The 16,115-nt window shown below is 39.8% G+C and overlaps 1 protein-coding gene across 1 annotated transcript; it reads right to left on the bottom strand.

Moving 5' to 3' along the window:
- Positions 1–1,262: 1,262 nt before the first annotated feature.
- Positions 1,263–12,072, bottom strand: LOC136102566 (astacin-like metalloendopeptidase). Its single transcript, XM_065839733.2, has 13 exons — positions 11,989–12,072; positions 11,734–11,758; positions 9,486–9,502; positions 8,686–8,710; positions 7,644–7,715; positions 6,512–6,646; positions 5,758–5,875; positions 4,787–4,965; positions 4,576–4,660; positions 4,062–4,189; positions 2,940–3,055; positions 2,299–2,524; positions 1,263–1,310 (listed from the first exon to the last, which is right to left on the bottom strand). Exons 1-13 carry the CDS (start codon positions 12,055–12,057, stop codon positions 1,279–1,281), a joined length of 1,227 nt encoding a protein of 408 aa, XP_065695805.1. The 5' UTR covers positions 12,058–12,072; the 3' UTR covers positions 1,263–1,278.
- Between the last annotated feature and the right edge of the window lie 4,043 nt (positions 12,073–16,115).

The raw sequence follows: 16,115 nt of genomic DNA, 5'->3' as shown, positions 1-16,115 counted from the left end.
TCTAAAGAACTGATGAAAAGTTTGTTCTAAAGCAGTCTCAAAATTTCTGTCTTCAGAGGCATTTGCAACAGCCACTGTGGATAAAGAAGCAATCTTCAATGGTATTATAATTTTTCTAACATGAGGAAGTGAGTGATTATTCATCAAATAGTATAAATACAGATAAGGCTTTGAGCAAATTCTTGCAAAGTAAGTCTTACTAATGCATACATTAAGAAAATAAAATAAATAATAATTTGGCATTTGCTGTATAAATTTTACTCTGAGATTCAAATTGATTTCCCACTGTCGTTTTCTAGAAACGTATTTCTATGAGAAAAATTCCAAGGTTCCTAGTGTTACAGAGTAAGAAGAGGAAAAGTATTTTATTTTTTTCAGTCCTGAATATACAAGTATTAAACACACAGGTTAGTCATAGGTTATACTATCTGTCTATGCTACAAGAGTAAAATAGCAGCCTATTTAGTTCTTGGATCTGTTACAGGCTTGACATGGTCAAGAGGACGTCATTTTAAAAAGGTGATCGCAGGCAAAGGCTACGAAAGCTCCACCACTCTTATAGCTCTCTGTCCTTGTGAGATCAGAGAGTTTAGCTGCTTGCCTGCCTCAGGGGGCATTATCTAGTTCACCTTTTGTTCTGTGTTAGGTTTAACTGTATTGGTGGACTAAAAATGGCTTGTGGGTAAACAAGCACCCTTAGCTGGCCCCTTCCTACTGGAGCTGTACAAGGAAAACCACAACAGAAGTACTAGTCCTTTACTGGCAACACGCTTGTCTTCTCCCTCTTTCTTGTAATTTAAGGCTATAGAAGGATTGTTAAGGGAGATGTCATTTTTGGAAGTTTGAATTTTAGGCTGGGAAAAGAGGCTGCATCTAAGACGTGAAAGACTGTGGAGGTCGTAAAATGAATTTGTAAAGTTTTGAGCTGGTCTCTTCAGCCAACTAAACCAGACCTATGATGATGTCAGTGGTATAAGACCACATAACGTGTATGGTTGGAAAGGACTACTGGAAAACAGAAATGGAAACATTTTTTATGAAGCTTTTTATTCAATTGTTAAATAGAAAGAGGTAATAACTTAATTGTGCAGACAAAAGGGTAGCATGCTGGATGTATAGAATTCATACATTCATGTGGCTTGAGGAATAAACTCTCTCAGTAAGATGAAGACACAGATTCTTATTAGAATTAAATTTGATACTGATCCAAACCAGGACAGGAGCAAAGTAAGAAACACATAATTTCAATATTCACAAGATAGGTTCTTCTTCATTACATCAGTTGTTGCCAGCTCTTCTTTGAGTCTTCTCTGTAAATGAAATGAGGGAATATCAGATCTCTCTGAACAAACCATTGTATCTCTGAAGTATGTAAATGTTAGTCACATTTTATCTGACAACTAGGATCGTTTTATAGTTTATGAAACATCAAAGTGGCATGGGGAGTTTTCTTACTCCTCTTTCCTTCCGTAGATACAATGGACAGAAATGGATACTACATAGAAAAAATGCAAAATTGTTGTTTTGATTTGGGTATACAGTTAAGTTACCGCATTTCAGTGAATTTATGCAAACTCTCTGTATGCTTGTGTTTATTCCATGGCTAATAAAAGATCATATGACATAGCTGATCTTTTTTTCATGCTAAGGCAAGCTACACTACAGTTGTTGTAAGCTAGATATGCTCACAGGCATTTTTTTATTCCAGCTGACACATGCTAACGTGGAAGTCTGCGCAACTTAATTGTGTAGTAGTGTCCTTAGTTATGAATTAAATGGGACAGAAGAAAATGTGTTTTAGGTGGATACATTCCAGGGATCCTGACCATGGAAATACTGCTTCTCTTCTTGCCATGGGGCTGGTTGACCTGTTTCATCATAGATCTGTCTCACCCTCTGAACTGTGTAATTAAAAACTGCATCTTTTTCAGAAAAGCAATATATTTGAATATTACATTAGGATTTATTCTCAGTAACACTAGTAGTAATATTAAATTGATCACACCCTTAATGATGCATGCTTTGAATGGCATATATCTGAGAGACAAGGCAAACAGCAGATCACCTGGATAACACTATTTACTTGTCCTGAGCATGGCCCCATCTGCCTCAGTGAATAAATAGTACCAGTGTAGGACTGATGCATTGTATCGAAAACAAGGTAGGAACTGATGTCTCTTGCAGAGATCAGTTCCTCAAACAATGTTTTGCCAAATGTCATGTGAAGAGAAAGGTAGAACACCTGTTGATTTAACACAGATCATTTTTCTTTGCCATTTTCCTTTTTTTCAAACCTACCAGTGGTAAAGATGGCTTGGAAACCAGACGCTGTATCAGCACCATCTGTGACGAACTCTACGAGCATAAGACTACCAGAAGCAACTACATCATTGGGTAACATCGATCCACAGGTCTTGTCCATTAGAACTGCAGAAGACTTGCTGGATCCATCATAAACTTTAACATAATCACCCTGACAGCCTTTGGTTCTCTGCAGGTCAAAGGCTTGAAAGTGCAAGGTAATCTGTAAGGGAAAAGAAAACCAGCTTTTAATAGACATGTATGTGACTTCTTTCATGGAGTGTCCTTTAAAACAGACAGAACCCAAGCTGTAACAAGGCCTGAACTGGAACCGCTTACCCAGGTTTGCCTCATGCCCTGAAGCTCCAGGGTTCAGATCTAATGGGCCTGTGACTGAATGCTCCCATGCTCAGACTGCTTTGTCTTGATTTTGCAAACCTGAAGCCCAATGTATGGAGGTTTTTCAAAATCACAACTCTGCAGTTGTCTTTGCCTGGCTTAAGGACATGAAGAAGTAGAGACTAGTCTGAAATCTCTCTCATGGAAAAGATCTTAGCTGGCAGCTGGTAGGCAGGCAAAGTGCAAAATGCTTAACATATTTCAGCCATATTCCAAGACCACTATTAACACCTGATTACCTTTCTGGATCGGGTTCGGATGAGCCAGACACAGTTGGTGTTATCTGAGTAATTCCTCGGGTGGTTGGCAGATCTCAGTAACCCAGATGCTGCATCCAGAATAGTGCTGCAGCGACCTGAGAAAGAAACAAAGTTTGTTTCAGCACTAACCATGCATGTGGAAGTTCGCACTCATTTACAATTACAATCTCTTCCGAATTGACTGGTCTTGATTTTCTGATCTGACAGGATTCATTTCAAGGTGCTGGTACATCTTGGTTAAATGAAGAATCGTCTTATCCTAATTTTCACATAATGCATCAAAATGGGAAGTAAAATAGTGTGCGGAAAAAAAATGAGCTTTTATTGCTTAGCTCCGTAATTTTGCAAGGGATCTCTTTCTTCACCTCTATAAAGACTGTTAGAGGTTTCAATGCACTGCAATTGGTGAGGTGGGGAAATCAAGTTATGTTAGAAGAGTCAAGTGCAAATATGATGTCCTGCAATGCTTAGATTCCAAGCTTAGGAGGAGGACTTCGGCTTTCCTCTGTGCAAGGGGTGATACTATATTCATCATGTTTTTTCTGTTTTACTGAACAAATATCTCTGGTTGTATGGGAGAATTTATTCTAGCAGGCATTAAAAGTGAAGAGTTAAAAATACATACAAGTCTAGAATGTCAGCTTAGACATTTGAAAACTGGACAAGGCATCATGAAACTGTTCCAGTTCAGAGGAGCCTACAACTGGTTTGGTTTGGCTCACATTTTAAATACAAACTGCAATGAGGAACAGAGATGTCTGGCTCTTTGTGGGGTTTATAGTTGTCTCTTGAGCTGTAAGAAACCAAATTACTCCAGTGAAGCACACAACGTGGTATGCAGTTAGGCCAGCTGCACAGCAGCCGCCACTTATACCAACAGTGTGTTTGATTTAATTTGAAGCAGAAAGCATTTTCTCACTAATCACAATGTGCCTTCAGCTTCAGCCTCACATTCTCTTCCAGAGTAACCCTAATAGGTGCCACAAATGTAGGAGAACAGTCTCACAGTCTTTGATGAGAAATTGCTGCCTCTGCAGTGCACCCAAATGTCTCTGTGAAGGATCTGAGTAGAAAATGAAAGGATGGATTTGAGATACTTACTGCAATTGTAGAGTTTGTTGATTTTAGCCACGTCCAAGTTGCTCAGTCCCTGCCTCTGTCCAATATGTACTGATTCATCAGGAATTGGTACAATAGTTGCTTGCCCAGAGGTATTAGTAAATGTGTACCTGAAAAACAAAAACAAGAAACATGAAAAATTTTGTTATTTAAGTACAATTACTTCTTTCAGGTTTTAATGGCATGCTTTGAAGGGAGAACAAGAGTTGCACACAAGTTGTTGTATCTAACAGTGCTATTCAAATAAGTTTGATTAAAATGTCCAGCAGTAGGAAGAAGCAATCTCAAGATGTCCTCCTTTACCCCCAAGCTCAGTTGTGAATGGCTCCTTAATGGAAAACTAGAAGACAATTACTCTTAGAGAATGGTTCTCTGAACGGGTTCATAGTGTTTTTCTCAGAAGGGGAATCAGGGAAACTGGTAGTTAGGAGAGAGTTGTTATAGAAATTAATGTAAGATTTGAGTTCAACAAAAGCAATAACATGCTGCTACTTACGGGCCATAGTGCATTACTGAGGAATAGTCATATGGAAGACCCAGGTTATTAGAGTTTTCAAACTTCCTGAAGTCTGATCTGTCAGCTGTAATATATGATATTGCACTTAGAATATGCTTCCTACCTACTCCCTCGAGGGAAGAAGGAAGGACTGGGAACAGTAGGATGTATTTACACCACTTTCCTTATTGAGGAATTCGAAGGTACTTACATGGACTGATGTACTCCCACATGATCTTTACATGATTATCCCTGTCACTTCGAGAATGTTCATGCAAAAAGCCCAGAGCATGCTCCAGTTCATGCTGAATTATTCCTTTCCACATGCAGCCTCCTTTCATCACAGAGACGGTCTGTCCACCTCCTACTTTCCCATAGTGAGACCAGCAGCTGAAAGAGACATTGAACACCAACAGAAGACTTATGGGATTTTTATTGTCAAGTGGGCAAAAGAACAGTACAGACAACCTTGCTTCAAACATGTCTCATGGGAGTGGAAAGATTCCTTCCTGTCCACTGTAATAATCAGAGTCTACAGAACGGCAAAACTGACCATGATGAAAAAAACAACAAAGTATGGTCACTGCTAAAGCTTCCTGGAAGAGCTTCAATAGAAAGGAGGCTCCTGAGTTCTGACTTTCTGTACACAGTGACTTTAACTTCCTAGAAATAACTTCTTTTTTTTTTTTTTTCTGAAATACTGAACCCTGCATCATTAGCTGGAGATAAGATGAATAGCACTTTCAAGCTAATGGGTGTTGAGCAATTCTCTCGTAAGCTCTATTTCTGACCTCGACAGTCAGCTGTGTGATTCAGAGAACTGTTTACTTCATAAATTTAAATGGGTTTTGCCTGTGCAAATAGGACCTACAGTCATCTGTTATATGTTGTGCTCAAGTGTGCATTATACCACACAGAAATCATGAGCTTAGGTATTCTTTCCACCTTATTGCTGCTTTCCCATGATCTGCTTCACTTCAGTGTCTACAGTGAGTCCCTGATGTAACGGCTGAGTCCTTGAGCTAGCAAGGTATCCAAGGAGGATGCCTTGGCACTGGGATAAAACATAAAGTTTCTTCTCTAAATCCATTCCTCTTTCCTCTCTAAGGTCACACAGAATGAGTATAGTGGAGAATTAAAAAACAATGTAGAAATCACTTGTTAATTTATAATTCAACTCACCCATCAACAGATCTAATGTTGAGGTAGTCGCGTTCTGTCTTGCGCTTCACAAAGTTAATACAAGTCAGTGTTTCAAATTCTGCCATGGCATCTTGAATCCCCTTTACGTGGCTCTCCTCTGGAGAAGAAAGGGTTTATTTTGGGGGTCAAACAAGGACAATGGCAAGTGCCATTAAAATCTCACATGAGCTCAAAAACAAGATAAATGAGAGACAGAAACACTAGCCTAGGCTCTTTCTTGCCTTTTGATCAGTAATGCATTTCATTTAAGATATTAATAGCCTAGCACAAGATCCTCTTTATCCAAATATTTATCCAAATGTATTCAGGTGGGAGCCTTATTTTCTCCGCTACTTGTTTTAAACTATAGAGGTGATTGTTGATGTATTTTCTGACTGTACACTTAGAGACAGCTATGGAAAGCTATTTTGCTAATGAAAAGTAGGCCATTGAAACCACACTTCAACAGGCATGAACCTAATAAAGACAGGTATTCTGGCAGGTACCACTAGACAAAATGACCAAGAGACCAGACCCAAAACACTATGGATGCAAACTTCTCAAGGAATTTTGACGTTTTTTCTTTTTCTTGTGCAGGTCTTTGTAATTTATAATTCATTTGTGCTTGCACAGTGCAAGTAAATCCTTAGAAATTATTTAATCAACTCTTTGTGTGGCTACTAGAAGCAGGTATATACCTGAAGCTTATTGGATAATATCCATAAAAAAAAAAAAAAAAGACATTTACACTCACCGTAAGCTGGATCCAAGACATAGGGAATGCGGACAATCCCATTGCTGGACTGGGGCCATTTGCATTGGCGACAATTGATGGCACTGCGACTTCTTCGTGGAACTATGTCACCTTCTTGCAGGTACTGAGAACTTGCTGTGGTGAGGGAGAAAGGATGGAAAAATCTGAGCCAGATTACTTGGTGCTGGCAAAGCACACTTGGAAAACTGTCACTCTCATCTTCCTTTTCTATTTTTCCCTAGGCATCTGCTCCTGAATAGTTTGAGAAATGGACTATTGGGCTAGATGGACATTATCCGCTTCCCTACCTTTGCTGCTGTGTCCTTAGTTAATAGGAGAGGTGGGAAGCTCCAACTCTGTTGGATGGCCTTGAGACAAGACAGGGAATGACTGGAAGCAGTTGCAACAGTGAGAGGGATGTTGTACCTTGGTACTATTTCTTCACCCATCATGCGACACTGAATGAATGGTATCAGATATCTGCCCAGGAAGGGTTCTGGGAAAAGGCTGGAGGTGCCAATAAGTAAACGTAACAGGGCATGCAAACTGAAAAGAAGTGAGTGTTGTCTAGAGAAAATTGTAGGAATGTTTGGTGTCCAGTTCTACAGACAGTAGTAAAGCTTCTTGAATGACTGATGAAAGGGAAAATGTAAGAAAGACAAGCTGATAGAAAGTGGGATGTTTGGAAGAATCAAGGAACAGGAAGTTTGGAGCAGGGAGCATAGAACTGACCATAGATTGTCTAGGAGTCTGTAGCACAAAGCCATGTGGTGCCTGGACACAAGTAATGCTTGCATTCAAGAAAAAGGAAGTTAAATAGTGAAGCATCCAAATATTCAAGTACTCTATTTATGTCCAAAGAACAGCAAAGATGTCAAGAGCTAAAGCTGAAGAAGCTGGTTGGAGAGTCAATTGCTTCCACTCTTGGCATCATCTTCAGTATTGACACCATAGGTTTGAGATGCCACAGGGCTTCAGCAGACCACACAAAGTAGTCCCTGTGGCCTGCCTTTGGGCATCTCTTATATGATTATCTGTAAGATGAGAACAGTCTGTGCTAAGACATTGTTCCTCCCTCATTACCCCCAAAAAACAACAGAGACCTATTATAAGCAGGGCTTGCTGGCATTACCTTTGTTAACTTCCAGAATTCTGTTAAAAACAACTTCATCCTCAAAGTCAGTATCTGTAGGCAATGGAGATTCTGAGTAGAAAGACAAGAGTATCAGTTTCTCATTCCCAGGGAAAATATGTATCCTGATTTTTAACCTGATGAGTTTCCAAGAGCTCAATGGGGTCCTGATTACAGTGATACATGTAAAACTTACAGAGTCTATTTAGGGACTGGCATGGCATTCAGTTGTGTAGATATTTGCTCAGTGATACAGTCTTGTGAACTTTCTGATGCCTGTGGTTATTTTGGCAATTACACAGTCCCAAAAGCCACTCTCTTTTGATCTTTCTCTCCTCCTTCTACTTTTTTTTTTTATTTTTTTCCCTAGCCTTTGCATTTCAAGGGCTGGACCTTTGGCTCCTGTAAGCCTGTCTTGTCCTGCTCAAGTGGCCAGATGGCTGTATGGCTCCCTCTGTGTGCTCAGACAGCAGTTTTCCTTCCACATGCACAGTTACAGTTCACACTCAAACCCCCAACATAAGACACCAGGAGTAAAAAAGGATGAAGAGCAGTCCTGCTGCTTGCTGCTGGGCATGTTGACCCCTTGAAAGCCCCTTGAAACCAGTGAAATCAGAACTGCAGTCCTATTCCATGCATGGTCAGACTGGTGTCCCCAGCTAGGCTCAGCATCAGGGACTCCTAGGCCTTGCAGGTACATAGAACCAGCGAAGACTGAGCATCATGCAATAAGTTTTAACATCAGTGAAAAGCATGAACACATAGCCTCTGCACTTTCTGTAAGCTTTGGAAGAAACTTAAATCAGAAAATTATTTAAGCAGAGCTATTTTTAGCAAAAGTAACAGGTGAGGTTTTTTAGCAAGCCCAAGCAATTGACCAAGAGACTCTGCTTTGCATGAAATATTATGGTGAGTGCATTCATTTAAAATTTCTTCCTTGAGATTAATCTGTGTTAAGCATGTGTTATTTCCTGGAGTAACTGGGTAGCTGAAGATCAGTATATCCTATCAAATACTTAAAATTAGATGGAATAATACATACCATATATATCCTCTTGTGTAGTAACCTGCAAGAATTATGCATTATTTCACACTTTATACTATAACATAAATATTAAATAATATAACATGCAAAGGATCAGAAGTGTCCAGCCTACCATTGAAAGTATCTTTTACAAGTGCAGTCTCAAGCTTTTATATACTGGGCCATGTGTTAAGAAGTACCATGGTGTGGCAGATATCCTTCTTTGATATCTTGGCAAATATGTGTATCAGAAAGGGAATCAGTGTAGGAGATTCGGGAAATGCAATTTGGAGTGCACAGTATGTTTCAGATTATCCTGTTTTATTTACTTCCCTGCTAGTAGGTGTGCAAGGTCAATGAAATTGCCAGTGCAATCTTCCCAGTATCACCTCACAACACAGCGATGAAGGGCTTCTAGGGAACTGCTCCTGCTCTGGCAGGAGGATTGGACTAGAAGATCTTTTGAAGTCCCTTCCAACACCTTACATTTTGTGATTCTGCAATTCTACGGAACTGGGAGGCTGGTACTCAGCTCTGGGGGTCATGTCTGTAGCAAAACAGTTTGCCATACTGCCCTTGCCTTGCCTAAATAAAAAACAGTTTTGAGTTTTCTCTGTGAGCCCAGAGAAAGCAAAAGCTTCCTGGGCTATATCTGGGCATTGTGGAGCAATAAATGGAACACGGATGGTAACCGCTCACTCTGTTACACTGCTGAACTGAGAAGACAGAACATACAGGTGGAGTACAGGAGCCTTGGCCACACTTTCCATAATGGTGAACCCCAAAGTGATCAAAAGAGCTGATTTAGCTGTCCTTACCTCAGTAGGTTCTGTTGCTGCAAAAAGCAAGGAAGAAAAAAGACAAGCAAAAGGGAGAAGTTAGATTCTGAATGCAGCTTCACAGTGTTCAGTATCACAGGCCTCCTCAGCCATGAGAATGCTTTTGGCAGGTCCCTTTGCTTGGAGGGAATGGAGTACACTAACTGATGCATAGGCATAGAAATTAAATTGATGTTTACACAAGCAGCTATGAAAGTTCCTAGTAGATCATGCTGAAGGACACAATCCTGGTAATTTACCACCTAAGAGTCAGCAAACCATTTTATCAGCTTCAGTGTGGAAAATGACAAAGGAAACTGGGGCAGGGGGAGGGGGCGGAGCCGGGGAGGAGCAAAGCTTTGTCCCTAGGTTTCATTGCAATAGGTGCGGGGTCACCAGCTCAACAATCCTCTCAGGTTTCACAGTGTCATAGAGTAAAGTAATAAATGGATGAAGGCTATAATTTAGCATGCAACAAATAATCTTACTTCCAGTATGCACCCGAGAGCAGCTTGGAACCATTCAGAGTCCCAAGGTGTCTTTCTAGTGTGACACCTTTTGATTTCTACCAAATGTCTGCTTCTAGATCCAACCATGGAAGTGAAAATCTGATCTGATATATACATTTCTGACCAGAAACCTCATTGTTATAATATGATAAAATTTAGAAATTGTGAGGACCTCCAGAGGTCATCCAGTTTGTCTGCTTTCCCTAAGGCAGAAACGGTTTTATCTATGTTATTCCTGACCACAGTTCGTTTGACCTGTTCTTAACTATGATGAACATGCTGAAAGCCGTTCTTGAAATTTCAACCTGTTTACCAATAATTGCACTCTTCCTTGTCAAAATTTAGAGCCATTATTTTTTTCCTATCCAACACTGACACAGAGAATTCTTATGCAAGTAGCTCTTATTTCTAAGCCTTTTGTGGTTTGCGTTCCTTTTCTTTTTGACCACATTTTTTCAATAGAAGATGTGCCAAGCTCTGTCACACCTTGCAGTGTCTTTTCACAACAATTATTGCCCAAAAGTGCTGAGGAGACTTGTTCCTACTCAGAATCTCTCTAGAACCCACAAGAGAATTGCTTTTATTGAGCCAAAAAGGCTTCAGTCTGCTTTCCAGACTGTTGCTTATGTTACACGGCAATGAAAGTCCACTGTAATGCTGGTGGTTTATTATAGAAAAGTTCAGTCAGTTCCATGACATCTAAAAAAATTCTGCAGGAAAGCACATTTTTGAGATGGGTTGACCATATTCAGAATTCCTGCACCCAAGAGGCATTAATTGATTTCTCAAAGATTAATTGATTACTCAAAGTCATGGAAATTAGGCTCCAGATTCCTAAAGTCTGCGACCCCTTTTTAAAACCCAGATGAAACACCACTGAAGGCATCTGCCATGACCTTGATGAAATGAACGTCTGGTCTGATATAGTTTTCAAAAATGATACAGTTCACTTTTTCCCTCCACTAAAAATACTGAAAGGAGTCTCAAAAGGCACAAAAAGCAGTAACAACGGTAAATCAAAATTAATTGTATGTGTTTGGCCCAATAACCAGGCAACTCTGATTCCTAGCAACTGACTACTCAAGTAATCATGTCCATCAGTCGGCTTCAAATATACTGAGCAGTAATTTTACAACATCCCTTTACTTCCATGCCATAAATGTCAGCTCAAAATAAGAATTGGTCAGTTTCATTAGCCACTTACTTGCTTTGATTATGTCAAGCAAATTTTTCCAAGGCCTCTTCCTCTCACAACACATCACCCCCAACTCTGGAGACCTGCAATGATCTTCTATTTTGTGGGCTGACAAAAGCTGTTCAACTAAACCTGTATTATTTGTTTGTTTTTTCTCCCAGCACAAAGCAAAGCTTTCTCTGATACCAGAAATCCCTTTCTCTTACTGCTGCACCAAAGTAGGCAAAGAGGCAAATGAGTAGCAGGCATTTTAAATACTTAACTGAAAGGTATCAAAATGTCATATTAGAATTTTATTGTCAAGTCTGTAAAAGCACATTTAAATTAACCTAACAAACCGTATCCCGAAAATATGTGTAAAGCACATCTGTGTGAAAAGAGATCTGCATTCAGCCCAATAACAAATTTAGAAACGTGCCTTCATTCAAAAGGCCTGAGAGTCAGTGCTTTCATATGCTCTAAAGTCGTTACAAACGAACAAAGTATGTGATACACAGTCAAGAATTCACAGTTTTCTTTAAAAGACAGTATAAATCCTACTTACTTGCTGTGCTGTTTTCATAGGTCTCCTGCAAAATCAATAAGTAAAAGGCATTATTTTTCCATAGCTCATAAATGCAGCAACAACAGCATCAAAATCAGCCTAAAGGGAGGAACCAAATTGTTAGATTGGCTTAAGATAGTACTATATTACTAATATTTTTTTGTGGGAAATTATCACATTGGGTCTCTGCGGCTTCTTTCCTGGAAAAAGAGGCAAATTAGAAGACAGAGCACAGTTGCATGGAACTGCTCTCACCTGAATAGGGAAACCCAGGGCAGCATGAAGCAGAAATGCAGTGAAGATTGGGAACATCTTCAGGTCCATTCTCCAGCCTTGACAGATCACCAGTGCTTGCCTTTTTCTCCGCCCGTTCAGGAGTGCTGCCGGCTAGATATAGTAGCAGAGCCTGCCCTGCCAGGGCTGAAAAATCTGAACCAGCCAATGGGGATCCAAGCAGGAAACAACTTCTTTTGTGTCCTCAATAGCCAGTTTGGCCTCTGGGCATCTCCCGGTGCTTTGCTATTGCTGTCACTCCAATCTATAGCATCCCTTGTCTTCATACTCTCATTCATCCTGCTCTCTAGACCTGGATCACCCTCATGCATGTGCTGCCATGTGCTTCCTCTGTTTCTTGGAAGAATCTTTCCTGAAGTGTTCAGTTTGATTGACACCACCTTGCGCCTGGATAACTTTCCAGAGTACTGTATTGGTGAGATTTCAGATGATAGTTTACTTTTTTCTTTATGTCACAGAAAGCACAGAAGGTCATGACAGGATCATGTTGCTTTCGAACATCCAACACATCACTAGTGAGGTCATGCCTATGTCTTCCCTGAGAAGATATTCTTCATCTTCTCAGATTATGGTTCTATAAGTGGAAATTTTACTTCCTTCTCTGTGTTTCCTGATGTTTCATAACATCAGGAACATTTTCTGTGTTCTATAATTTCTGGCAGTCTGACAGTTATAGGTGCTTTGTGCCCAGCAGTCAGAGAGGGGAAGAAACACAGCAGCAGCATAAGCAGCACTTGCTCCTTTTGAGAATGATTAAAAGATCTGCTACTCGCTGAAGTACACTTCAGCAGAAGTGGGTGTAGGAAGCAGTGAGCAGACGTAGCAAGAAATGCTTACAGGAGGTAAACCAGCAATCACAGAGCCTCTTGTTGCAGCAACCTTTTGTCACAACCTCTTCTCACAGCAAAGCTCTGCCTGGTGAAGGTACTGTATCTGGAGAATTGTCTCATCTCTGATACACACTTGTTTTGCATTAGAGTACAGTTTCCATGCATGGAGAAGGAAACTGAATTATAGAAGGTACAGATTCTGTCTCTAGACCCTGCCAGTGTTCAGGTACCCTCAGAATAAGTTTTAAATCCACTCACAGTGTTATTCCTTCTTTCTGCATTGAGTAAGATGTTCTAGAAGTTTTCCCTGCCAGTGAATGAATCAAGAAGCAGCAGAGGGCTTTCCACCTATTTGTCACCAAATCATCTCCAGTCAAGGCTAGAAGTTACATGGAAATGTAATCTGGATTGCATTGGTGGGGATTACTCTTCATTTAGCAGAGGACAGTTCACAGTCACACATTGCTGAATATTTTAGGACACTCTGAACTGACAAAGTCCAGGGGTAAACTTTCATTACCCCCACAGGGAGGCAGCACAGGGAAAGACTACTTCTTCCCTTTCTGTCCCTGCACTCTGACTGAAGTAAGGTGTGCCCTAGGCACCAGACAGTGAAAAGCAGGGTAACACGGTCCTTGTGACCATGAAAGAAAAAAGATCAAGTAGGCATTGTTAGCATGCTAATCCTGCTGATACAGGCAGTTGGTGTGTCCTCTGTGCACATAAATGCTTGCTCTAAGCAATGCTAAATGCCTCTTTTCATATTTGGGTTTAATAGGGATAAAATTCTTCATCGGTCTGAAGCAAGGTTGTGCAGCTTTGGTCTGCAGTCTGAGACAGGTTCTCCAGGTTTCTCACTTAATACAAAGGCAAAACAGATGTCTGTGATGCCAGATGCCTTGGTATGCCAACACATACCAAAAAGGCACTGCAGAATGGGGCTTGTATATAATCTGCTTCCATTAGAGTTAGAGGGAAAAAGGAAAGGTCAGACTGCCCTCAGGGAAAACCAGTCCAGGTGCAAAAAGAGAGATCAGTGATAGTGCGGGAATACAACAAAGTTAAAAAGCAAGTTAGGAAGGTTGGTAAGCTTAGCACCTTTGTAGCATGGAAAAATATTCCAGCTTCCTGAGTGACTGATAAACTGCTTGTGCTCAGGAAAGAGGGAGGTAAGTGGGATGGCAAAAAGGATTCTGCACATTTTATGCTGAACGTGCTAATATGCTGACACCTTTTCCATATGCTAAAGCTAGTGATGACAGGGAAGATTGCTGTTACAACCAACAACGTGGCTGTAAATGCTACAGCTGGCACGCACGCACGCACAACAGAGCAAGGGGGAGTGGTGACACTCCTGCCTGGTACTCATCCTGAAGATCCTGTCAGCTTTGGTTTGCACCTGATGTTTATATTCAATATTTGATTGTTTTCCTAAGTGTGGTATTCACGGAGGAGGAATTGTCAGCAGTCCTGTTTTCACTAATCAGAAGATTACCTAATTTTTTGAGATATTGCAAAAATAGAACATGGTTTTACCAGATGCAGTAAAGCTGGTAGCTCCAGCAAAAAAATATTCCACAGAAATTGTCTTGAACCCTTAAGAACCAAACTAGGGCTTAGCAAAAAGAAGCTGTCTTTAGACGTATAGAAAAAAATAATGTGGGAAACTTAGGCAGGACTCGAGTTTTTCTGTCTGTATATCCCAGTTTCTGGTGGAAAGTAGGGACCACACAGATTTTGCAAATGTGACTAATGATTGGCAGGTGTCCAAACCCACCAATAAAATGTCAAGAATTATTTGGACAGTGTTGTAGTCTGCAAGAAGTCTGTCAGCAAAAAGAGCACTGCTTCTGAAAGATCACTACAAAACTTAGAGTTGCTCTGGAAGACATACTCTGATTTGACCAGACATACCAATGAAAGTATGTGTTTTCTCTTCCATTACATATGCAAGTTCACCGTAAAGTATACGTAGCTGAAATCAAAACAGCAGATGTATAAAAGTTACAACACTTCTGTAGACATTTTTCAGAGTTTGCTCAATTGTGTGTCATTGAAGCATATGTGTTATACAATTATTATTCTCTTTGGAGCGTTTCAGTGTAAACAGCTCCAAAAATGTAATGCAAGCCATCAAGACCTAGTTACAAGAAAGAAATGAAGTGTCTCTGATGGCAAACTACTAACTTCTATAACTACTAGCTACTAATTGCTGTGTAGTAAAATGCAGGAAAAATAACTCCAGGAAATAAAAAAATATACACAATTAAGTTGATTTTTATATATGTGTATACAGCTTATGGAAACCATGTGGTAGCCACCATGGTAAGATATTAAAAAATCTTAAAGGTTTAAAATCATCTGGCTTTACCAAAACCAACCCTTGAAGTAATGGTATGAGCCACAACACAGAAATAAAATTGCTGTGGATTGGTGTTACATAAACTCCACACAATTACACTTATAGTCTGGGGTTAATGACAAGTTTGAACCAGGAATAAATTTGTTAGACAGAACTGCTCAATATAATTTCTCAGGGATGTTGCTTTGTGGGGCATTTTTGTATTTGGCTCACTTTTATTTGGAAGACGAATTATCTTTTCAGCTCAGCTATGGGCTCATATCAATTAATAGCTCCAGCAATAGCCGAAGCCCTGGAACTGTTTCTGTGAGAGAACTCAAATCTAAATGATGAACATTGGCTTTCTATTGATTAGTCACTTCAAAGAGCAAACCTAGAAACATTGATTTTCAGTCTGTCATCAGAAGAAGAGGAAAAACAAATAATTCTTTTTTTTTGTGATGGATTGTTCTTTATGAAAAATATGTAATTAACAAAACAACAACAACCAAACAACAACAAAACATTGTAACTTTTAAAATAAATGTTGAAACAAAATTCATTTTCATTTTGAAATCAGATTTCAAGGCCAAATTTAGTGAAACATAATTTACCAGTTAAACTAACAACTGTAATGACATATGATCCAATTATTATTTGGGCTGAGGGAGCAGAATGGAGGTGATGAAACTGGAACTTTAATTTGGACAACTCTAGTAATGAACTTCTGATTCTCTTGAAAAAAAAAAAAAAAACAAAACACAAAAAGAAAAACCACAACAAATTCCTTTCTTTTATCAGAAGAAGCCATCTGATTTGTCTGCTGCCCTTAGGTGAAGAATGGACGGATCAAAGGTTTTACATGATGTTTCCAGCCTGCAGAACAATGTTATGCTGTTTGCAAAGGAATCCGTGTG

The sequence above is a fragment of the Patagioenas fasciata genome, chromosome 5 (assembly GCF_037038585.1).
Source record: "Patagioenas fasciata isolate bPatFas1 chromosome 5, bPatFas1.hap1, whole genome shotgun sequence".
NCBI classification, from domain to species: domain Eukaryota; kingdom Metazoa; phylum Chordata; class Aves; order Columbiformes; family Columbidae; genus Patagioenas; species Patagioenas fasciata.
This window is presented reverse-complemented; position numbering and strand designations above follow the sequence as displayed.

Coding starts and splice junctions, on each gene's coding strand:
- LOC136102566 (XM_065839733.2), bottom strand. CDS start 12,057: ATGGACCTGAAGATGTTCCCAATCTTCACTGCATTTCTGCTTCATGCT. Junction 7,716..8,685: donor TACACAAGAGGATATATATG/GTATGTATTATT, acceptor CTTTCTACTCAG/AATCTCCATTGCCTACAGAT. Junction 6,647..7,643: donor AATTCTGGAAGTTAACAAAG/GTAATGCCAGCA, acceptor CCCTCACCACAG/CAAGTTCTCAGTACCTGCAA.